Genomic DNA, 24135 nt, shown 5'->3' on the forward strand with positions numbered 1-24135 from the left:
ACATAAATTAAAATCGATTGCTTCCCCTGGACCACTCTCCAAACAGAGAAAATCGATATTTTTCAATCATGGCCGCGCCCATGGAAAGTCAACTTGACAGACTTTCCGAAGATATTATCGTCCACATTTTACGTTATTTACCTTCAATCGACTTATGCAATACCAGCAAGGTTGACAGAAAGTTTAACAGACTCTGCCATGATCGATGTTTGGTCAGGTAATTCCCCTGATAACTTGCAACCTCCGCCAGACAAAAATCATTCTTTGTTCATATGCTAATGGATTTAAAGTCCACTAGTTTACAGTTTGGGAAATCAGAGCTGGGATTAACCCATAGCCTAAAACTATGTATCGTGTCTCTTAGCAGGAATAATAAGTTTAGTTACCTAATATCTTGTGACCTCAATGCTGATTTAACGTTCGTAAATAAATAAAGTCACATAATGGCGAGCCCTTAACATTTGTTCAATCGGTTTGCCATTTTTAGGACAGAGTGTTGGTTAAGTGTTGTACTGTCTAGTCACTCATAACAGTAACGATACACATAACTCTTGATGTGACAATTCACAATAGAATGGAAACTTAATTGCACAATATATTTCTGTTTAACATGTTAAACATTTTCTAAAGGTGATAATGGCATTATATCTGATGATATGAATACAACTGAATACAATTTGTTCAAAAATACTTTACTTATCCATAATATCTTATGACACATAGTTACCCTCACTTATAATACAAGTAACATTAATACCCTCACTTAAATTTAGAACTGAGTATATTTCAAAATTCCTGTTATGTACTGTTAAGTGTTGGTAAGGTTAAAAGTGTTCCCAGTGCTAGAAATGTTCACTTAAAATCAAGTGTTTACTGCTGTGATTATGTTTCAAGGTTTGTCATCAACACTGTGCTCATGGTCTTCACCCACAGGGTAACTGTGACCGGAAACAGTTGAGACTTTCCTCCAATGTTAAGTTGGCATGCCATGCTATAACTGGAATGCTGTTCAAAGCGGCATTACATGAGGGAAAATAGTAGAGAAGAGTCAAGGAAACAATAATTACATCACATTACTCATGGGGCAGTGGGGTAGCCTAATGGTTAAAGTGTTGGCTCGTCACGCCGAAGACCCAGGTTCGAATCCTGACATGGGTACAATGTGTGAAGCCCATTTCTGGTGTCCCCCACCGTGATATTGCTGGAATATTGCTATAAGCGACGTAAAGCCAAACTCAGTCAATCAGTCATATTACTCAGAGTTGCTCTCATTTACGGTAAATGATATGGGCTATGAGGAAGTGTCCAGGGAGAAGTGTGCTGTTTTCTGTGTAAGGTTGTCTAGGAATATTCTGCTCAAAACTAACTTTTCACATTGATTCCTAAGTAACTAAACATAATATTTGTCATGTCTGTTCTTTAGAGCTCTGTAATTAGTATTTTAGACTGTGAGACCTTGTGGTGATTGACAATTGGGATTGGGTGGTCAGGCTGACCCAATTGATGATTGGTGCTCATGATGTCAGTCTCTTGATTGTGTAACCCATCACCTATTATTTACAGCCCACCATCATATAGAGGAAATATTGTTCAGTGCATCGGTACACCAAAAAATAAATATTCATTGCAATGTATGTTGTAATGAACCAGTGGGAGAGAGGAGAGTACTGTTACAGTGTTGCAGGTGTTCACCTGGGCCAGATGCTGTGGTGAAGGGTTGTGTACTCTGATCAACTTTTAGGGCGTGGGGGTAGCCTAGTGGTTAAAGCGTTGTCTCGTCACGCTGAAGACCTGGGTTCGATTCCCCACATGGGTACAATGTGTGAAACCCATTTCTGGTGTTCCCCGCCGTTATAATGCTGGAATATTGCTAAAAACGGCGTTAAACCATACTCACTCACTGATCAACTTTAAGCTGAAATTGAGTTTGGAGTTAAAGAATGGATAAACAAAACTAACTAATATGTGTTTTCATCATGTTTACATGTTTTATGTGTTTGATTCAGACAAACATCCTTTCAAAGCTGTTACCGATTGACTGACGACCTACTTGTCAACTACCTGCGAACTGCATCCCAGCACATAGAGACTCTCAACCTTAACTACTGCTACTGGATCACAGGACGTGTCCTGGAGTCGGGAGTAGGTTGTTGTAAGAATGTCCGCAACCTTCAGCTGATACAATGCAACATGACGGTGAAGAGACTTTGTCGCATCATGGAAGGTGTAAAGAAACTGAAGACACTGGCTTTCACACTTCAGGACATCCGTGACTTTCACACAGAGCTCGGGACAAGTCCGGATGCCCAGTTGACCGTTGCTGGTCTGAGAGTTATCTGTTTGCACTTCAGACACCAGTTAGAGTTTTCTCACAACATCTCAATGCATTTCTTGTCACAACCGTCTTTCTTCGAGTACTGTCGGGACCTGGAAGAGCTTCATGTTCTGGGATCTCCAAGCAGTTCCCGCGGGATGCCGAGGTACCTGCTCCAGCCTCAGATTCACAATAAGGACAATTTGAAGAATCTACGAGTTTTGTGTCTTAACGATGCCATCGATCCTGCCGCAAGAATGTTCTTCTTTGGAACTTTATTTGAAGTGTGTAAGCTGAGTTTGTCATTTGAAACCCTTCTTCAGCCAACGTCCAACCTGCAGCAGCTGCAAGATAAATCTCACTTTGTCAAGTGTCTCCAGAAGATTGACACTTTAAAATACCTGGACCTTTCAAGGGCTGTGTTTGATCTACCCAACACTGTCTTTCAGCTTGACCGTGCCAAGAATTTACAGTATTTAAATCTGGCAGACAACAGTAAAATCCAGAGCCCTAGTCTGAAGGTGATCGCAGAGAGCTGCCCACATCTAGTCAGCATCAACCTACAGAACTGCCATAATATACTACAAGTCAAGGTGGGACATACTTCTCTTAATCTTATCATTTATGGGATATTGTTATGCATCACATTTTACTCTGTGTATCTGTCCTGAAATGAAACAGAGAAATTACTGTCCATATCAGCCCCTTGCCACATAACCAATATCATGCATGCTGCATAATATTTTGTGCGTAACATTATGGAATACTTGTGATGTAAAGTTCACAAACTCGTAGATTGACTCCATGTATTCCATTACATCCTGGAAATATCTCGCTGTTAGTGGTGCCAATGTTACTTTTGATTAGGAGATTGGTTCAAGATCATTTAATTGAAAACAAAGAAAACATTAAATCAGAGTTAAAACAAAAATTTACCAAATATCTAAAATACTAATATAGTAAATACTAAGTACTATGGTAATGCTACAAAATGTGCAGGGATAGGAATCATTATCTTTATTTATATCCGTGATATACTCTACTTATCAGTGTTGGGAATTGGTTGAAATCTGACAATTGAGGATCGTTTTATTACCAACGCGCAATCATTGAAAAAAATTGGTTAGCGTCATTTTTAAGATTTTCCTGTTCAGGTTGTTATTGCTTGCTTAAATGCACTAATTGCATTTGCAAATTTCACATATAATGTAAAATGATGCAACTTGCTACTTTAAAGTGATGACTAATATTACGTTAACATAAACCTCCCACTCCAAGGGTCCTCAGAAAATATTCAGTTATGACTTTTCAGTAAATGAAGTGAGTTTTCAAAGAATTAAACCTGTTTTAAGGCCCTTACAACTTTTAAGATATGATCCACCATCGTTGGTCCAAAATCGTTTACCCATGAAGGTCCGGGTTAGAATATTGATCTTCAGTAACCCATGCTTGTCTTAATAGGCAACTAACAGGATCGGGTGGTCAGGCTCGCTGACTTGGTTGACACATGTCATCGTATCCCAATTGCGTAGATCAATGCTCATGCTGTTGATCACTGGATTGTCTGGCCCAGATTCAGTTATTTACAGACCACCACGATATAGCTGGAATATTGCTGACTTCGATGTAAAGAAACAAACCAAATTCAACAGACTTGGTCAGATATGGATGTTATGTTTGATAACGAGTATGATATGGAAGTCATGCTATGATAATCTCTTCATATACTTGTACTTATAACATGTATAGCATAATATATCCCGGTGTCAGGGGTTTTCGACGATGTAAGACAAAAACGTAATTTTTATCTGTAATATCATTTAAAGTTTTTATTTTACTAACCTCGAGTGATAAAGGATATATTCATCTATTTCACACAAAAAGATCAAGTGTTTCCTACAAAAATAGCGTTGATGACACGTATCGGCGAAACAGTGGCCGCTCGTAACATCCGGGTATTTTGTATGGGTTTTCGACGATGAGCCATACTTTTTGCTCCGCACTGCAAGGGAGTGTTGTGATCAAGTGGCTTCCTATTTATATATTGCTTGTCACCAGCAGACGACTGATCTTACTGAATTTTCGCTTGCTTTTTTTGTTATAAAGGCAACTGATTTTGCATCTGAAGTGGTATTAACGATCTCGGGTAAATAATATTGATGTTTGTTTGCTTTTTATATAACTTTACTTCCCGATTTCCATTGTCAATAAAACTTCTCACGACAGCGATTAGGCACCGCCCTACCAGTGAAACTGTTTGTTCACTCCGATCGCACACATACTCCCCCGATATAGCGAGCAATGCAATCGTCGAAATCACCAGAACATCGAATTCAGCTCGTGTTGGGATATATATGCATAATATTAAACCCAGTTATCTCCGTCCTTGAAAATAAAATATATCTTTGTATTTTCATGATCATATTGCCATCTATTCATGATTATATAGTCAGTGAATATGAACATAGTCACATACCCATCCATTGCCTTAGGTGTTGTCAGCAAATTTCGACAGAATGAGTATGAAGATTGTAATTCAATTGGACTGCCATTGTTGGTGTTTTCTTTCATTTAAAAGTCAGATGTACATGACGTTACTTATGAATTCAAAGATCCTATCCACCAAACATCCGTAGAACTACTGTAGGTCATAACATTATAACAACTTTGTTGACTGACTGACTGACTGAGTTTAGTTTTACTCCGCTTTTAGCAATATTCCAGCAATATCACGGCGGGGGACACCAGAAATGGGCTTAACACATTGTGCCCATGTGGGGAATCGAACCCGGGCCTTCGGCGTGACGAGCCAACGCTTTAACCACTAGGCTACCCCATCGCCCACAACTTTGTTGAACAGGACCCAGAATATTTACCATATTCATAATGGAGTGGAGATGTTTTTTATTGGATAAGCAAGGACACATTGCCTTTGGGCTTTAGCTAATGTTTATGTTGTCTGCTATGGCTGCCGAGTATTTCTGTGTGAGTAGAAATCTGTAGACTATTGAAAGTAGGGCTGGCTAAAAAGATAATTAGAAAGACCATCAATGAGAATAATTATTAATAATTATCAATATAAAATGTTTGTTAATGATAATATTTTATATGAACTATTGTGATGAAATAAAGTTTTAATTTACTAACACAATACACAGATTTAGGTCTATTTTCATATGCTGCTTTTAAATTATGTCAGGATGTTGGTTTTTTTTTAGGTAATCTATGTGTGAATGTGTCAACACTCACCAGTGATGTGAAATATGTTGATTTCTTTCAGACTTTATTGACATTTCTGCTCAAAATTCCTTCTCCAATAGTTATCGACAATTAATCAATATTCACATGCACGTGATTTTAATCATTGTTTATGGTTGGTGCGGGTGCCATCTCTTGTACATGCTACCTTCTCAACTGATAAAAGTTCTAATATGGCATTTATATTTAGTGTTGTATATTAACTTGTTTGCGGTTAATACTAAAAAATCATAAGACCACATCATTCAATGTGTGTTTATCATTGCCAGAGTTTTTGTGATTTGGTTATTTTAATGTATGGCTAATTTGCTAAAAAATCGCCACCACCTGAGGGCATGATGTAGATACTATCTGTGTGGGAGTGTCGGACCACAGAGTCACCCATCTGTATTCCGAAAACTCATTACAAACACATGAAACATTGGAAGCATATATATCCTGAGAGCTCTTTAACACTTGCAGGTTCATAACACTAAGTTTGAGGGTTTAGTAAGCTGAAAATTATGTAAACATTGACCACTTTGAGAAAACTCATGGTGAAAAATAGACCAAGAATCCCAGCTGTTACATCTGGAAAATGACAGGACAAACAGCAGATTCTCAAAGATATGACTCTCATGGCTTCTGACAGATGGTCTACCCATTCTGAGTTTCATTCACAGATATTATCTGATGTCTCAATTTATACAAGACAAGAGCCATAGAATGACCATGAGTAATGCTGTCTTTCTAAATACTGCTGCATCTTCCTGAACCAGGAGTGTCCAGCAACCTGTATCATCAGGGGCATAAAACTAAAGCAGCCTTCACACAGCAAACTAAAGTATGACAACACATGTTGTCTTTCTAAATACTGCTGCATCTTCCTGAACCAGGAGTGTCCAGCAACCTGTATCATCAGGGGCATAAAAACTAAAGCAGCCTTCACACAGCAAACTAAAGTATGACAACACATGTTGTCTTTCTAAATACTGCTGCATCTTCCTGAACCAGGAGTGTCCAGCAACCTGTATCATCAGGGCATAAAAACCAAAAGTGGCCTTCACACAGCCAAACCAAAGTATGACAACACATGTTGTCTTTCTAAATACTGCTGCATCTTCCTGAACCAGGAGTGTCCAGCAACCTGTATCATCAGGGGCATAAAACTAAAGTGGCCTTCACACAGCAAACTAAAGTATGACAACACATGTTGTCTTTCTAAATACTGCTGCATCTTCCTGAACCAGGAGTGTCCAGCAACCTGTATCATCAGGGCATAAAAACTAAAGTGGCCTTCACACAGCAAACTAAAGTATGACAACACATGTTGTCTTTCTAAATACTGCTGCATCTTCCTGAACCAGGAGTGTCCAGCAACCTGTATCATCAGGGGCATAAAAACTAAAGCAGCCTTCACACAGCAAACTAAAGTATGACAACACATGTTGTCTTTCTAAATACTGCTGCATCTTCCTGAACCAGGAGTGTCCAGCAACCTGTATCATCAGGGCATAAAAACTAAAGTGGCTTTTCACAGCAAACTAAAGTATGACAACACATGTTGTCTTTCTAAATACTGCTGCATCTTCCTGAACCAGGAGTGTCCAGCAACCTGTATCATCAGGGGCATAAAAACTAAAGTGGCCTTCACACAGCAAACTAAAGTATGACAACACATGTTGTCTTTCTAAATACTGCTGCATCTTCCTGAACCAGGAGTGTCCAGCAACCTGTATCATCAGGGGCATAAAACTAAAGTGGCCTTCACACAGCAAACTAAAGTATGACAACACATGTTGTCTTTCTAAATACTGCTGCATCTTCCTGAACCAGGAGTGTCCAGCAACCTGTATCATCAGGGCATAAAAACTAAAGCAGCCTTCACACAGCAAACTAAAGTATGACAACACATGTTGTCTTTCTAAATACTGCTGCATCTTCCTGAACCAGGAGTGTCCAGCAACCTGTATCATCAGGAGCATAAAATCTAAAGTGGCCTTCACACGGTAAACTAAAGTATGACAAAACATGTTGTCTTTCTAAATACTGCTGCATCTTCCTGAACCAGGAGTGTCCAGCAACCTGTATCATCAGGGGCATATAAACTAAAGCAGCCTTCACACAGCAAACTAAAGTATGACAACACATGTTGTCTTTCTAAATACTGCTGCATCTTCCTGAACCAGGAGTGTCCAGCAACCTGTATCATCAGGAACATAAAATCTAAAGTGGGCTTCACACGGCAAACTAAAGTATGACAACACATGTTGTCTTTCTATATACTGCTGCATCTTCCTGAACCAGGAGTGTCCAGCAACCTGTATCATCAGGGGCATAAAAACTAAAGCAGCCTTCACACGGCAAACTCAAAAAAGTATGACAAAACATGTTGTCTTCTAAATACTGCTGCATCTTCCTGAACCAGGAGTGTCCAGCAACCTGTATCCTGAACATAAAATCAAAGTGGGCTTCACACGGCAAACTAAAGTATGACAAAACATGTTGTCTTTCTATATACTGCTGCATCTTCCTGAACCAGGAGTGTCCAGCAACCTGTATCATCAGGGGCATAAAAACTAAAGCAGCCTTCACACGGCAAACTAAAGTATGACAACACATGTTGTCTTCCTAAATACTGCTGCATCTTCCTGAACCAGGAGTGTCCAGCAACCTGTATCATCAGGAACATAAAATCTAAAGTGGGCTTCACACGGCAAACTAAAGTACGACAACACATGTTGTCTTTCTAAATACTGCTGCATCTTCCTGAACCAGGAGTGTCCAGCAACCTGTATCATCAGGGGCATAAAAACTAAAGCAGCCTTCACACGGCAAACTAAAGTATGACAAAACATGTTGTCTTCCTAAATACTGCTGCATCTTCCTGAACCAGGAGTGTCCAGCAACCTGTATCATCAGGGCATAAAAACTAAAGTGGCCTTCGCACAGCAAACTAAAGTATGACAACACATGTTGTCTTTCTAAATACTGCTGCATCTTCCTGAACCAGGAGTGTCCAGCAACCTGTATCATCAGGGGCATAAAACTAAAGTGGCCTTCGACACGGCAAACTAAAGTATGACAACACATGTTGTCTTTCTAAATACTGCTGCATCTTCCTGAACCAGGAGTGTCCAGCAACCTGTATCATCAGGAGCATAAAATCTAAAGTGGGCTTCACACGGCAAACTAAAGTATGACAAAACATGTTGTCTTTCTATATACTGCTGCATCTTCCTGAACCAGGAGTGTCCAGCAACCTGTATCATCAGGGGCATAAAAACTAAAGTGGCCTTCACACGGCAAACTAAAGTATGACAAAACATGTTGTCTTCCTAAATACTGCTGCATCTTCCTGAACCAGGAGTGTCCAGCAACCTGTATCATCAGGGGCATAAAAACTAAAGCAGCCTTCACACAGCAAACACATGTTGTCAAACTCAAGTTTGAGAGTTTGAACTTTCCGGCAACTCGCCACCAGCACCAATTTCAGAGTTGTCAAACTGTTGTCAAGAAATAGGATCGGTCTCTATTTTCACCAACTTTTCCGTCAAACTTTTGGTGTTGTCAAACACAAGTTTGACGTGTGAAGTGTTGCCAAACTTGTGTTGTTCAAAAACAACCACTCACAGTCAACGAAATAGTCACGTGAACACACTGATAGAGACATGGCGCTCAAAAATGACATGGAAGTTTGACAACATGCGTTTGACGTGTGAAAATGCGATTTTGACAACTTTTAAAATTTTAACGTGTTGTCAAACTTTAGCTTGCCGTGTGAAGGCCGCTTTAGATTTCAGTTTTCTTCAAATAAAGGAATTCTCTACCCACCTTTATATATTAAAAGTCATTTAACCTCGAAAATCATTTTTAAAAAGGTTTTCATTACAGCATTTCATATAAGCATGTTTATATTAACACCTGATGCCTATTTACCATGTCTTTTCCCTCTTCATTGTGTACAGAGAGACAATCAAATGGAGGCAGACGTCTGTGGTCTTCAAATGCTTCTGGTCACATGCTGCAAACTCCGCCACATCAACCTGTCCGGGATACACGTCCATGATAAGGACAACCCACAGGCATGTCTGTGGCAGATGTTGTCCTTGAACACAGGTAGGATTATGTCCCTTGTCTCTAATGGTGTAACAGTCTACAGAGTGATGATACAGCATTGTATCCTGGTATGAGGCCCACGACACAATGCATTTACTGCAGTGAGTGATTGAGTGAGTGAGTGAGTGAGTGGGTGAGTCTTGTTTTATGCTGCTTTTAGTAACATTCCAGCAATGTCACAGCACAGGACACCAGACATGGGGACCGCGTCCGTGGTGTAGTGGTTAGAGTGTCCGCCCGGAGAGCGGAAAGTCTCGGGTTCGATCCCCGACCGCGTCATACCAAAAGACGTTAAAATATGGTACTTGTTGGTCCCTGTCTGGCGCTCAGCATTAATGGGTACAGCAAGGACTGGTCGGCTCGGAGTCAGTATAATGTGTCTGAGTGGGGTATTCATGCTTCACTGCGGCATGGTATCTCAGTGGGCTAGCACTATAAAACCAGCTTCAGTCTGGGCTAGTACAAGCAGCCGCACATACACATACACACGCATGCATGTCGTCATATGAGCGAAATATTCTCAAGCATGACGTTAAACCCAATATCACCTCACCTCACCCCAGACATGGGCTTCACACGTTGTGCCAATGTGTGGAATCGAACCTGAGTCTTTGGTGTGGAGACCGAACACTTTAACCACTTCGGCTACCTCACTGCCACTATATTATTTATTGCATTACATACAATAAAATATCATCCCAGTTGCAGTAGTTACCTGTTAGGTGACTAACACGATCGGGTGGTCAGGCTTGCTGACTTAGCTCATGATTTCAATCACCAGATTGTCTGGTCCAGAAAGGATTATTTACAGACCGCTGCTATCTAGCTGGAATATTACTGAGTGCAGCGTTAAACAGTAAACAATGAACAATATAAACAGTTGTAATGGTAACAGAGATTACTAGCTATAATGAATAATATAGTATGAATAATAACAGAAACGTTTTAACAACCAGCTAGTAGTATATTCTCTAGCATTGCCCAGCTGGCTATAAATAGCGTTACATTCACAGTGCCTCCTAGCCTATATGTGTTTCCCCCAATATCCAGTCTTTGATCTCCGAAATATAAAAACAAATGGTTCAGGTTGTGGTTCACCTACATAAAAAGAGAATATCAATTTCATGAATTAGAAGTACTTCATCAGAAAAGACATTTTATTGCACCCTCACTATCTTATCATACTGAACCATAGGGGCTTGTTGTGCAAAAACCTGACAATATATACCTTGATGCCAGTTTTGTATCTCAATCTACTTAGGCATCAAGGTATATACTGTCAGGTACACAGTACTATGTCTTCGGGCACATCTCTGCTTGTCCCTTGATCATCAACTCGTTAGGATGCCCCAAGTATATGCTGTATCGCTCTATCATTCCTTTCTCTGGTGATGTTCATTGGTTAAGTATTGCTTGGACTGATGAAGCTACGGATTGTCATTTGTGTAGAAATACTGTGTACCGGAGTTCCATGTTTTACCTGGCTGCTGAACAGAGTTACTTCCCTTGTGTCATATATGCCTGCCAAAATCTTGCAGTTGTGACGTATTCTTGCTAGAAAGTTATGATTGTTGTTTCAGTTCCATGTTTCTCCTGATTATTATGATTATGTGTCTAGGTTTGGCTGCATGGTTAACATGCTCTGCAGTATATAATCATGCTAACACTTGCATGGCTTCAGGCTTGTGTCCAATATCAGAGTAACCGAAATACTTGGCAAAACACCATTAATAGGGCTTGATTTAGTGCTTTGTTGCTTGCACTGGTGCAACCCAATTTTGCAAAGTGCAAATTAGTTATTAGTCTAACTTGCACTAGGTGCAAACTTCTGAATAAAACATCTATATAATTCAATACCATATTTCTTTCATTACATATTGCAATAAGAGCAGTGCAATTGGAATTTGACCGGTGTAGCTAGATTTTTATCTTAGTGGCACCTGGTGCAAGTAGGTTAGCATCTCTTAAATCAAGCCCTGAGAAAGCGAACTGTTATGTAGGCAGTAGTGAGGCAAACAGTAGTGAAATCTTATCTTGTCTTGCTTCACTAAAGTCAATCCTGTGGTGATTTCCTTTTCTTTTTTCTAAGTGGTAGATATATTTTTTAATTGTTAATATTTTAAAGTTTTGCTATCATGATTATATGTTATTATTATTTTAATACTTTGTATTGATGTGCTTATTTCCCACTGTTTCAGAGTGGAAAAGCATGAGTCTCTCACTCTGTTGCTTGACCCACACCCTTGACACAGAGCAGGAGGAGAAGCCTGTCAACAAACGCTTGCTTGACCAGTACACTGTCAGTTTTGCCAAGAAGAGGAGGATCGGTCTGCAGTCTGTCATGCAGGTGAGCCAGAACTAATCTGGCAAGTTATTTTGTTGCCTGTTCTGGGCCATCTTACATGGAATGATTTTAGCACTACGACTTTCATAAGTATATGTTAGAGTAAGGATGTTACGATCATTGTAGTGCTGAGAACATGTGTTGCCTTGAACCAATTAGGTGCAATCAATGTACCATACTGCACGTACATGATTTATTTGATTTATTTCATTATCTGATGTACATTTGTGTAGTTCTTCTTGCCATTTGTTTTGCCATCTCGGGATCGGTTACACATGTCATCGGTTACCAATTGCGTAGATCGATGCTCATGCTGTTGATCACTGGATTGTCTGGACTCGATTATTTACTGACTACTGCCATAAAGCTGTAAAATTGCTGAGGGTGGTGTAAAACTAAACTCACTCACTCACTTTGAGAAGATCTGGGTTTGAATAATTGTTGTTCTTTAGCAACCCAAGCATGTTGGGACTAACGGGATCAGGTGGTCAGGTTCGCTGACTTGGTTAACACATGTCATTATATCCCAACTGTAGATAGATGCTCATGCTGTTGATCACTGGATTGTCTGGTCCAGACTCGGTTATTTACAGACTGCCGCCATATAGCTGGAATATTGCATCAAACAACAAACAAACAAATCCATTGTTTTGCATTTTGTCCTGTTATTTGTGAAAAGTCCTTCCACCTTGTGAAGGAGAGTAATTGTGGGGGCCGGAAATCTGTAAGTGTCCTATCTCTTTGTGCAGAGGTCAAGACTAATATCAAGTATATTTAGGAAGAAATTGTAAGTGTGTATGAAGACTTAAACATGGGACAGACGTTTGAATACATGTTGGACGTGTTAATCGAATCTGACAACTTTACTAAGAGTTGTCAAGGTCCGGGTTAGAATATTGGCCTTCAGTAACCCATGCTTGTCGCAAGAGGCGACTAACGGGATGGGGTCGTCAGGCTCGCTGACTTGGTTGACACATGTCATTGATTCCCCATAGAGCAGATCGATGCTCATGCTGTTGATCACTGGCTTGTCTGGTCCAGACTCGATTATTTACAGACCACCGCCATATAGCTGTGATATTGCTGAGTGCGACGTAAAACTAAACTCACTCATTCACTGTACTAAGAAAGTGTAATCCCAAATATAAAATATGTTAGACATTTATACAATGCACACCGGCATATTGATGATTACAGCATTATAGTGCATCCATTTTATTTCTAGAGACTAAGAAAAGAAACTTTAAAATAATTCAAAATATTTGGTGTCAAGCTGAAGTGTTTTTGTAGGAGCCCTCCACGTCATCCGACCCACCGCCTGCAGAGCCTCAAGCGCCATCTAGTGGGCTATCCCGCCTTGTCTCTCAGTGCCCACATATTGAGGAAATGGAAGTGATCGGCGCTGGGTTTCGGTCAGCTTTCAACAAATACTTCGGAGTGTTGCCAGGAACTTTCAGCTACAGAGCATGGTAAGATGGTGACTGAACAGGGATGAAACTCTGCACTAGTCTGAGTCATTTCATCTCATGTTAGACCCGTGAAGATCCGGGTTAGAATTGGTCTTCAGTAACCCATGCTTGTCGAAGAGGCTACTGACAGGAACGGGTGGTCAGGATCACTGAATTGGTTGACACGTGTCTTTGTATCCCAGTTGTGTAGATTGATGCTCATGATGTTGATCACTGGATTGTCTGGCCCAGACTCAATTATTTACAGGCTGCCAACATATAACTGAAATATTGCTTCGGTGTAAAGAAACAAACAATCAAACTGATCTCATGTTAAAGGTATCCTTAGGAGTACACCAGGATGTATTTACACATTTTCACAGGTCTATATTGGGCCCCAAGTCTACATTTGAATTAACCATGTAACTAATGTTATTGGGATCAGTGATGAGGAAGATGCGTTTGAATGCCTAGATTTACATTGTTGATATGGATTCATGATGAAAGTATGTTCTTCAGATGCTTATGAATTTACATAAATAATATACAAAAAAATTCCCAAATCTAAACAAAATAATGTCTTTTCCCCAAATGTACCTGCCAAGGACACTTTGTTTAGAACCACGGAATCCTGGTACTTGTAGAATTTGAGGTTGTTTGATCAATTTATGTGGTTTACTATGGCTGATACAGGTCATTGTTACCCAGCTGGAACTATGTTCATTAAGTCAATCACTGGATTGTCTGGTCCAGACTTGATTTGACAGAGTGCGGCTTTAAACAACGTAGAAATAAAGTGTTTTTGAACCTTTCTTTCTTCAGTATGATGGCTGCCAAGGTGAAGGACTGTGACCTGCTGTGTATCGGGAAGTGGACCAATCTGAAGTATCTGCAACTGACAGGGATACCAGGTGAGATGACTGTACTATAGAATCTCCCAAGGTCATTCTAATTCTCCCCATTTGGCCCTCCATCACTGATGGAGCTGTTCTGGCTAGGCTTTATATTCCTGCATTTTAAAGTTACTTTGGTGAATAGAATATAATATTGATCGTTTCGACAATGACATTACATGATTGAACGATTAATACCCTTGTGAGTTTTCTTTTGTTAATGAAATTGTTTAGGAATATGAAACATGTATGACGCCTGCCAAAGGCTTGCATAACAGAATTTTTATGCCTATTGTTTGCATTTTCCAGTATGAAACCACTCGGCTATGTATGAAATGTTTTGTCCCTTACATCAATATCATCCCTTTTATAATAATATTAACCATTGTTCCATTATCAGCATTGAAATAATCATGATAATCCTTTACACAATTTTCTGCAGAGTCTGTGTATCATAATTTTGATGTCGCAATCCATGCTTTTCATAAAACTCGACCCCTTAAAATGATCATCGCTGCATTGACTGAACATGTCACATATCCCAAATGCATAGATTGATGCTCATCATGTTAATCACTGGATTGTGTGGTCCAGGCTCCTCTTCTTGCATATAGCTGGAATATCACTCTTATGTAGTATTAAATAATTTACCAACATATCTTTGTTATATACTACCCATCAAAAGTTTAGACTCACTTAAAACACGCACTATATGTTATGTATATATATGTGGTTACATCGAAGATGAATTTCTCCACTAACTTAGGGGAACCAACTGCAAACGTTATGCAGGTGAACTGCACGAGGATCATGCATCAAATTGCTGAAAAGCATGTGCAAATATCGTGCATGTGAACAGCTGCGTTTTGGTGTAAAGTTTTGTTAAGAATACGCCAATTTTCACTCATTTTCATCATTTGTTGAACTCATGACAATCATCTTTTCAACATTACGAATTTGTTTTACAATACATCAGTTCATGTGTAAACAGTACCCTTAAACTGTATAGAATATTTTGCAAAATCTCGTTTAGATCAGTTGACTGAAGTAAGTGGCTATATTTACACTAGTGAGACTAAACTTTTGATGGGGAGTGTATAATGAACCAATACTTTAAATGTCCTTAGTTTTATTAATTCTGAGAAATAGGGTATTTGTACTGTCTGCTGCTTGACTTTGGGTAGATGGGCAGGTCCTGAGCAGGTGTAGATGAATCTGAACAGTGAGCTGGTGCACTGTTTCATATGTATCCATCTATGTTGCAGGTATTCACCAGGGTCAGTGTTTGGTTGCTATAGCGAAGGGTTGCGTCCACCTGGAGAGGCTGTACATAGCTCACCTGGGCATGTCGGGCCACTGTCAATACATCCGCTCACTCTGTGAAGCCTTCAACCACTTCCAGAAACTCAGGGACCTGAGGTGTGTAGAACATCTTGGGGATTGTTACCACAGTTACCAGTTTGTGTGTGTGATTGGAAAAACTGGTTTGAAATTAGACAGATGATGACCAAGATGAAGTCAACAACGGCACACAAATCAACTCTTGATGTACATGAGGGGCGGTGGGATAGCCTAGTTATTAACGTGTTTCCCTTGTACAATGTGTGAAGCGCATTTCTGGTCCCCAGCCGATTTCCCACATAGTGTACAATGGTGTTTCAAAGTAACAGGACATTGGGTCCTGTAAGCACTGAAAATTTCTGGAATCCCCAGCTGTAATATCATACTCACTCATGCACTTGATGTGTATGATAGCAGTGTTTACGAATGGTGTTTCAAAGTAATGTCTGTCTGACCCACTGAAAATTCACATTACCCATAGAATAAAATTAAACACACATTTCAGATTTAACATTTCTTATAATTGGCATTGAAATTATTAACAAACATAATATTTATAAACAGCAAACAAGTGTCACATGTCACATAAAACAACTTCAGTCAAAGTCATTGTGAAATATACAGTCAGACACTGGGGCCAGCGGGTTGTAGACTTCTATCGGACCGTTGGCAAATCTGCCGGATTTGTCAGAGGGTCAGACGCTATTCGTGAATACTGTGATAGCCGAAAATAGCCCCATATAGGACATGAGCAGCTCAAGGGATCAAATCCGTGAAGGTTCGGGTGAGAATATGCCTTCAGTAACCCATGCTTGCCATCAGAGGCGACTAACAGGATCGGGTGGTCAGGCTTGCTGACTTGGTTGACATATGTCATCAGTTCCATATTGTACTTCAACTTTTTTTCATTTCACATAAACTATACATTCATTTGGGAAATGACTTCAAATAAGACAAATCAAAGAGAAAAAACTATTGCAATAGTATTGTAATAGTTGGTCACAATCGACTACTTTTATGTAGTTCTTTTTTACATTTATTCCGAGTAGATCTTGGGATCAGCTGGTCAGGTTCACTGACTTGGTTGACACATGTCATATCCCAACTGTAGATCGATGTTCATGCTGTTGATCACTGGATTGTCTGGTCCAGACTCGATTATTTACAGACCGCCACCATATAGCTGGAATATTGCGGAGTGTGGCCTAAAACTAAACTCACTCACTCACTCACTCACTCAGTGGTGATTTCATTGATTGTATGTCATTACACCCTGACAGATTGCAAAGTTGCAAAACCGCTGGTTTGTTTGGCCCAAGGCTGATTATGTGTACCGGTATGTCAGTGTGCTGTAAAATACATGTATTGGGTACTGTAGCGTAAAACTAGGAACACAACAGCATCGATAGTGCCTTATGTTGACAATCACTGGTTTGTTCGGCCCATGCGAGTCATATGGGTGTTGGGCGGTGGGGTAGTGGTTAAAGTGTTCGCTCAGCATGCCGAAGGCCCGGGTTCGATTCCCCACATGGGTACAATCTGTGAAGCCCATATCTGGTGTCCCCCTCCTTGATATTGCTGGAATTGCTAAAAGTGGCGTAAAACTAAGCTCACTCACTCATATGGGTGTTTGATGATGATTATAGTTAAAAAAATGTTTTGTCTTGAAGGATTTCTTTCATACTGAAATGTTTTTCGTGTGGTAGTGGGCTGGTCAAGAGTTCTAAACATTGACAGCGGAAGACCCACGTTCCCAACATTGGGACAGTTTATAAAGCTGTGATGTTGCTGGAATACTGCTACATACTGCCTACTATCATACTCCTGTGATGATGCTTCCAATGATGCTTGCTGTATTAAACACTGCCGCTCTGTTCTCTGTAGACTTGAGCAGCTGTACCTGAAGCTGGATAGCTTGCTATATTAAACACTGCCTCTCTGTTCTCTGTAGACTTGAGCAGCTGTACCTGAAGCTGGATAGCTTGCTGTATTAAACACTGCCTCTCTGTTCTCTGTAGACTTGAGCAGCTGTACCTGAAGCTGGATAGCTGCTGATTAGCTTGCTGTATTAAAGCACTTAAACCTGCCTCTGTTCTCTGTAGACTTGAAGCTGTACCTGAAGCTGGATAGCTTGCTGTATTAAACACTGCCTCTCTGTTCTCTGTAGACTTGAGTAGCTGTACCTGAAGCTGGATAGCTTGCTGTATTAAACACTGCCTCTCTGTTCTCTGTAGACTTGAGCAGCTGTACCTGAAGCTGGATAGCTTGCTGTATTAAACACTGCCTCTCTGTTCTCTGTAGACTTGAGCAGCTGTACCTGAAGCTGGATAGCTTGCTGTATTAAACACTGCCTCTCTGTTCTCTGTAGACTTGAGCAGCTGTACCTGAAGCTGGATAGCTTGCTGTATTAAACACTGCCTCTCTGTTCTCTGTAGACTTGAGCAGCTGTATTACCTGAAGCTGGATGGATAGCTTGCTGTATTAAACACTGCCTCTCTGTTCTCTGTAGACTTGAACAGCTGTACCTGAAGCTGATAGCTTGCTGTATTAAACATAGCTTGTTCTCTGTAGACTTGAGTAGCTGTACCTGAAGCTGGATACTGTATTAAACACTGCCTCTGTTCTCTGTAGACTTGAGCAGCTGTACCTGAAGCTGGATAGCTTGCTGTATTAAACACTGCCTCTCTGTTCTCTGTAGACTTGAGCAGCTGTACCTGAAGCTGGATAGCTTGCTGTATTAAACACTGCCTCTCTGTTCTCTGTAGACTTGAGTAGCTGTACCTGAAGCTGGATAGCTTGCTGTATTAAACACTGCCTCTCTGTTCTCTGTAGACTTGAGTAGCTGTACCTGAAGCTGGATAGCTTGCTGTATTAAACACTGCCTCTCTGTTCTCTGTAGACTTGAGTACCTGAAGCTGATAGCTTGCTGTATTAAACACCTGAAGCTGGCCTCTCTGTTCTCTGTAGACTTGAGTAGCTGTACCTGAAGCTGGATAGCTTGCTGTATTAAACACTGCCTCTCTGTTCTCTGTAGACTTGAGCAGCTGTACCTGAAGCTGGATAGCTTGCTATATTAAACACTGCCTCTCTGTTCTCTGTAGACTTGAGCAGCCGTACTTGAAGCTGGATAGCGTCTTCTTCTCAGCCTGCTCCAACTGTTCCACGTTTGAGAGACTTTGTATTCTGTCCAAAAACGCTACCTTCATAGATGCTGCTGCAGTAAACAAGTTTGTTGACAAGGTAGGTGATGTCATCCATCATAAACATCGTAAGGCCAGTCTTTGTTTATATTTTTCAACTGGTTTCACTTATCTTCTCAGAGGAATTTCTTTGTTCTTCAAGAATGTATTAGAATATGTTGTTTTGTTTGAATTATTCTTGTGTCATCAAGAATTATAATTCAATGATATTTTGTCTGGACTGTTTTGTTTGTTGAAATGGAAGACTACATATGCTATATTTGGAGTTTGACTTCCTGGGTAAAGTTCAGTTGAGTACTTTCGAGGTTTAGCACAACCAGGATTAGAACCCATACACCTAATTGCTAGCACGCAAACTCAGCAATCTAATCCATATATCCACAATAGCTTCTATAAATATATCAATCTGACAATCTGATCACCTACTTTGTGTACCCTCAGATAAGTGTAAACTGGTACGGCTCCCATAGTCAAAGTTACGAATACACAATGCCTTTTAGAAATTGGTTAAATGTAAAATGTTATATTTGGGATTACACTTTCTCAGTGAAAACCTTGTGTATTAATAACTTCGGCTATGGGAGCAGTGTCATTTTACACTTGTCAGAGGGGTATCTGTACTTTCCTGAGAAAGTGTAATCTTGAGTATAACATGTTACATTTGACCACTTTCTTAATGATATTGTGTATTTATGCTTGTGATTCTCTGAATGCATGTTATGTAGGATAAACTGACACTGTACTGTGAACTCATTATCTGTTGCAGCTGCAGTCCCTGGTATCGTTACAGCTGTTTACATGTGCAACTCTCACCAGCTGTAAACACCTGCAGACTTCACTGATGCGCAGGTAGGTTTCCATGGTTACAAGGTGTAGCCAATCAAATGGATGGAAATGGCAGTATATATTTAATGTTTGTCTTGAAGGTTGACGAAGGATCTTGGATGTATAATTTTGTGTTCCTCAGAAGTGTGGAATTGTCATCTATTGGGAATCCATTTGCAGTGTATTTGAAGTTAATTTATCACCAGTATGTAGTGTTGTAGCCGATCATTCTCATTTATGTTTTATAAAAAAAATGGTAAACTTCCGAGACCTGCATCACTTCAGTCTTTCCTCCAACATTGTGGAGTGGGTGAGTGAGTGAGCTTTTAGCAATATTTCAGCAAATACACCTCACCTCACCTCACCTCACCTCACCTCACCTCACCTCACCTCACCCTCGCCTCACCTCACCTCACATCACATCACATCACATCACATCACATCACATCACACATCATCACATCACATCATCGCACATCACATCACATCACATCATCGCACATCACATCACATCTCACATCACATCACATCACATCATCGCACATCCCCGCAACTTTTATAATGAGTGAGTTTAGTTTCATACCGCTTTTAGTAATAACAAGACAGGGGACACCAGAAATGGGCTTCAAACATTGTACCCATGTGGGGAATAGAACCCGGCTCTTCGATGTGACGAGCGAACACTTTAACCACTTGGCTACCCCACCGTCCCCTCTATGACATGAACACTGTTAAAAGCAGCATTAAACCCAAACCCAGCACTCCCTATAGGCTGCAACAGTCAATTGTGAATGCAGTGGGCAGTAACAGCACAAGCTAACATGCAAACTAATCCATTTTGTCATTTGGATAGATTATATCATTCAGATTATAAAAACACCTACTCTATGAAAATATACTTCCCTGAGCAGACATCACTACTTTTGGTGTGTGCTCCAAGTCTTTGAGCCAAGTCTTTTTGGTCTTGATGTAACAATGAATGGTAGAGGGGCATGGCTAGCCGGTCATCTTAGGTGCCAAAATTCACAATACTGAGTTCAATGCCCTAAATAATATGTGAGTGAGTGAGTGAGTTTAGTTTTACGCTGCACTCAGCAATATTCCAGCTATATGGCGGCGGTCTGTAAATAATCGAGTCTGGACCAGACAATCCAGTATTCAACAGCATGATCATCGATCTGCACAATGGGAACCGATGACATGTGTCAACCAAGTCAGCGAGCCTGACCACCTGATCCCGTTAGTCGCCATGACAAACATAGTCGCCTTTTGTTGCAAGCATGGGTTGCTGAAGACCTAATTTACCCCGGATCTTCATGGGTCTAAATAATATGTTCAAACTGCAGATGTTTCACCTTAGTGGACCCCCCCCCCCAAAAAAAAATAAAATATGAAAAGAATAAGAAAACCCCGTAAAAATATGGCAATTTTGAATGAGATATTGTTTTCCAAATTGCTTGCTTTGCACTTATTATTTTAATCCTATGTAAATGGTTTCTTTTGTTTCAGATTTGAAAAATCCAGACCAGCTTTATCAGTGTGCATACACCCCTTGGTTCATGATGAACTCTCCGAGCTGACTACCCACATCCCTGTGAAACACCTGGAAGAGCTCACTGTGCTAGGATCAGGGGTGTGTCTTAAACCGCCACGGTGGCCATGGTAACAGCCAATGGATGAAAACCTTAACAGCCATGACCAATGAGATTTCAGACTGTGATATGCTCATGTATTCCACTGACTCTATTTTTGCAATGTCTGTCCTCTAGTGCTTCCTCTTGAGTGAAGAGCTGAATTGTATGGATGCTAGTATTACAATCAAAATGTGGCCTGTGTATTTGGGGATTGCTCAGTTATGAGATAGGGGGGAAGGGAAGGTGGAGAATTCACCCAACTTCACATGGGGATAAAAACTGATGCAAATGACAAGGTCTCATATTTTGTATCAATGGTTTACGAAACTTCAGGTTGATGGTAGATTAGAATTGCCAGCTTCTACATTAGAATTTTCTATGATGAATAAGGGACCGTTCATAATTAATGGCAAGGGGGGTAGATGATGATTCTTATGGAGAAGTATGCACAATGTGAATGACCCCACCCTAAAATTTATGTACAAAGTAACTGACACCCCCCACCACCCCAGCATGTCATGTACAAAATCAATGACATTCCCTAGTACATGTGTACAAAATTGATGCCCCCACATCCCCAGATCAAAAGATCAAAATGGGTGACCCCCCTTAAAATCATCATCACCTCCTAGCCATTAATTATGAACTGTCCCTAAAAAAATAAATTGTTACACAGCAAGATACCAGAAGATAACAGATTGCTTTTTGGGTTAAAGTTAAAATTTTTTATCATTTGTCACAATCCGCAGTGATAAAATCTCAGGTTTTCTTTTTCCTTTTAACAAATTGTAAAACCTTTTTTTCTTAATTATTATTTCATTTTTAGGTCAGTTTTGTAAAGCAAATATTTAAAGAATATGCAGTGGAACTTATGGCCAAGAAAGTTCTGATGCCAATATATTATTAGTACACAATACAAGATGTTTATTTTTGGAAAAGGTCACATGACCCTCAGTACAAGTAATAATTAAAGTTTATGTTAATTATCAGTACATGTACATCATAGGTGAAGTTGTTGGGGAGGCTAGTGGCTCAAGTGTTTGTTTATCATGCCATGGATCCAGGTTTGATTCCAATCATGGGTATGTGCACCATGGGATTGAGTCACCCAACATAAGACATCACAGAGTTAACCTCAGTGGCCATGTTGACAAGGCTCCAGCCTTAGATGAGATCAGTGGTTCAATTTCCACAAGAGTTTTATGCCCTACTGGTGTCCAACATTGACACTCTGATCCACAGCAGTGACTATGTAAAGATTTACGCCGCTTTTAGCAATATTCCAGCAATATCAGGTTCAGGGATATCAGAAATAGGCTTCACACATTGTACCCATGTGGGAAATAAACCAGGGCTTCGGCATGGTGAGCAAACACTTTAACCACTTGGCCACCCCTCTGTTCTTGGTCCACAACTTATGCTGGACCTAAGAGGCAAACAAAGGGACTGGGTGGTCAGGCTTGGTGACATGGTTGATGCATGCCATCCTATCCTAATGGAATGGTACGTTGCTGACAATATTAATCATCAGATTGTGTGATCCAAAATCAATTATTTACATGTTGCCATCATATAGCTGGAAATATAGCTGGAGTGTGGCAGTAAACTTCTAGCAAACATCAGAAAGTCTCTAGTTTCAAATTGTATGAGGTAATTTTATGGCTGCTACGTATGAATTGACATTTATTGACTAATATACTGAACAATAAGGATAATAAATATGTTATTTTGTGGATCTTGCACTTTTCCTTTCTGTAAAAAATGACTTGTGCCTTATGTGATGTGTTGAATGCATTGAAGGTGCATGGGGAAAGGTTGGCGAGCAGCAGGGGTGGAAATAACCCATTGCCCGACGCCCCAGTCCAGTGTTTTTTTTCTGTCGGGCTAGCAAATTTGTATGTCATACTGTACCGGTGTCCACTTGACTCTCCAATGTTAATTATGTTGTTTATTTAAAAAGATCAACAAGAAAATCGGCCAGTATAGTGGAAAAATTATCAGGGCAAGTGATTTTACATGTGCCACTGTACCAGAGTACACTAGCAATTTTAAAGTTATTTCCACCCCTGAGCAGTCTAAGGCTATGTGACTATGTGTCCCAGTTCACCCAGCTGCAATTGGGTACCTTGTGAGGATAAAGCTGTGTGATAACTCGCTGCACCTAACAGGCTGCATGAGTTGAATATTCCCCATGGAGTTGAGTTGTGCCAAAAAGAATGCCAGAAAAAAGACATCCGTTGATCAACACTCCAGGGCCTTGAGCATGTACTAGTTACGTGGATATGTGCGCTATATAAATATATCGTATATTAATAATAAAACATGGTAATAATAATTATGAGAATCAAACCTTCAACAATATTGACCTGAGAGGTGTCCTGTAATATTTCAGCTTTTTGTCATTTTTTGTAAAAAGACCCCTGAAGATCCTTGGAGAATTCACCTTCAGCAACCCATGCTTGTCATTGCACTAACGGATCACTGGATCGGGTGGTCAAGTTCGCTGACTTGGTTGACAGGTGTTATTGTAACCCAAATGCGCAGATTGGTGCTCGTGATGTTGATCACTGGATTGTCTGGTCTCAGTTTTGTAAAACTAGACATTTCCAGGTTTGAAGAACCGTCTGTATACAAATTATAGGTGAAGACATGGTCCTGCAAACAAACAATCGTGAGGATTCCTATATGCCATCTACCAGTACGCTCTCACACACTGATGAAAAACCTTTCCACGATTACTGGGGAAATATTTCCAGAGGTACAGACAAGCTGCGTATCTA

The 24135-nt window shown here is 40.2% G+C and overlaps 1 protein-coding gene across 2 annotated transcripts; it reads left to right on the forward strand.

The window, feature by feature from the left end:
• Positions 1-64: 64 nt before the first annotated feature.
• On the forward strand, positions 65-23090 carry LOC124258923 (F-box/LRR-repeat protein 18-like). Of its 2 annotated transcripts, XM_046692983.1 has the most exons (10): positions 65-217; positions 2007-2907; positions 9520-9670; positions 11869-12017; positions 13305-13483; positions 14285-14373; positions 15621-15774; positions 18798-18936; positions 19663-19745; positions 21231-23090. In XM_046692983.1, the coding sequence occupies exons 1-10, from the start codon at positions 69-71 to the stop codon at positions 21385-21387; spliced, it is 2151 nt and encodes a 716-aa protein (XP_046548939.1). In that variant the 5' UTR covers positions 65-68; the 3' UTR covers positions 21388-23090. The 2 variants fall into 2 exon arrangements, with proteins under 2 accessions (XP_046548939.1, XP_046548940.1); XM_046692984.1 differs by lacking the exons at positions 18798-18936; positions 19663-19745; positions 21231-23090 and adding an exon at positions 17581-17705.
• The last annotated feature ends 1045 nt before the right edge of the window (positions 23091-24135 follow it).

The sequence above is a fragment of the Haliotis rubra genome, unplaced genomic scaffold, assembly GCF_003918875.1.
Source record: "Haliotis rubra isolate DU_JTF1 unplaced genomic scaffold, ASM391887v1 Scf702, whole genome shotgun sequence".
NCBI classification, from domain to species: Eukaryota; Metazoa; Mollusca; class Gastropoda; order Lepetellida; family Haliotidae; genus Haliotis; species Haliotis rubra.

Bases quoted from the DNA above. Each gene is read 5' to 3' on its own strand.
- LOC124258923 (XM_046692983.1), top strand. From the start codon at position 69: ATGGCCGCGCCCATGGAAAGTCAACTTGACAGACTTTCCGAAGATATT. The intron at 9,671-11,868 runs GTAGGATTATGT...CCACTGTTTCAG, and splicing joins GATGTTGTCCTTGAACACAG to AGTGGAAAAGCATGAGTCTC. The intron at 15,775-18,797 runs GTGTGTAGAACA...TGTTCTCTGTAG, and splicing joins CAGAAACTCAGGGACCTGAG to ACTTGAGCAGCCGTACTTGA.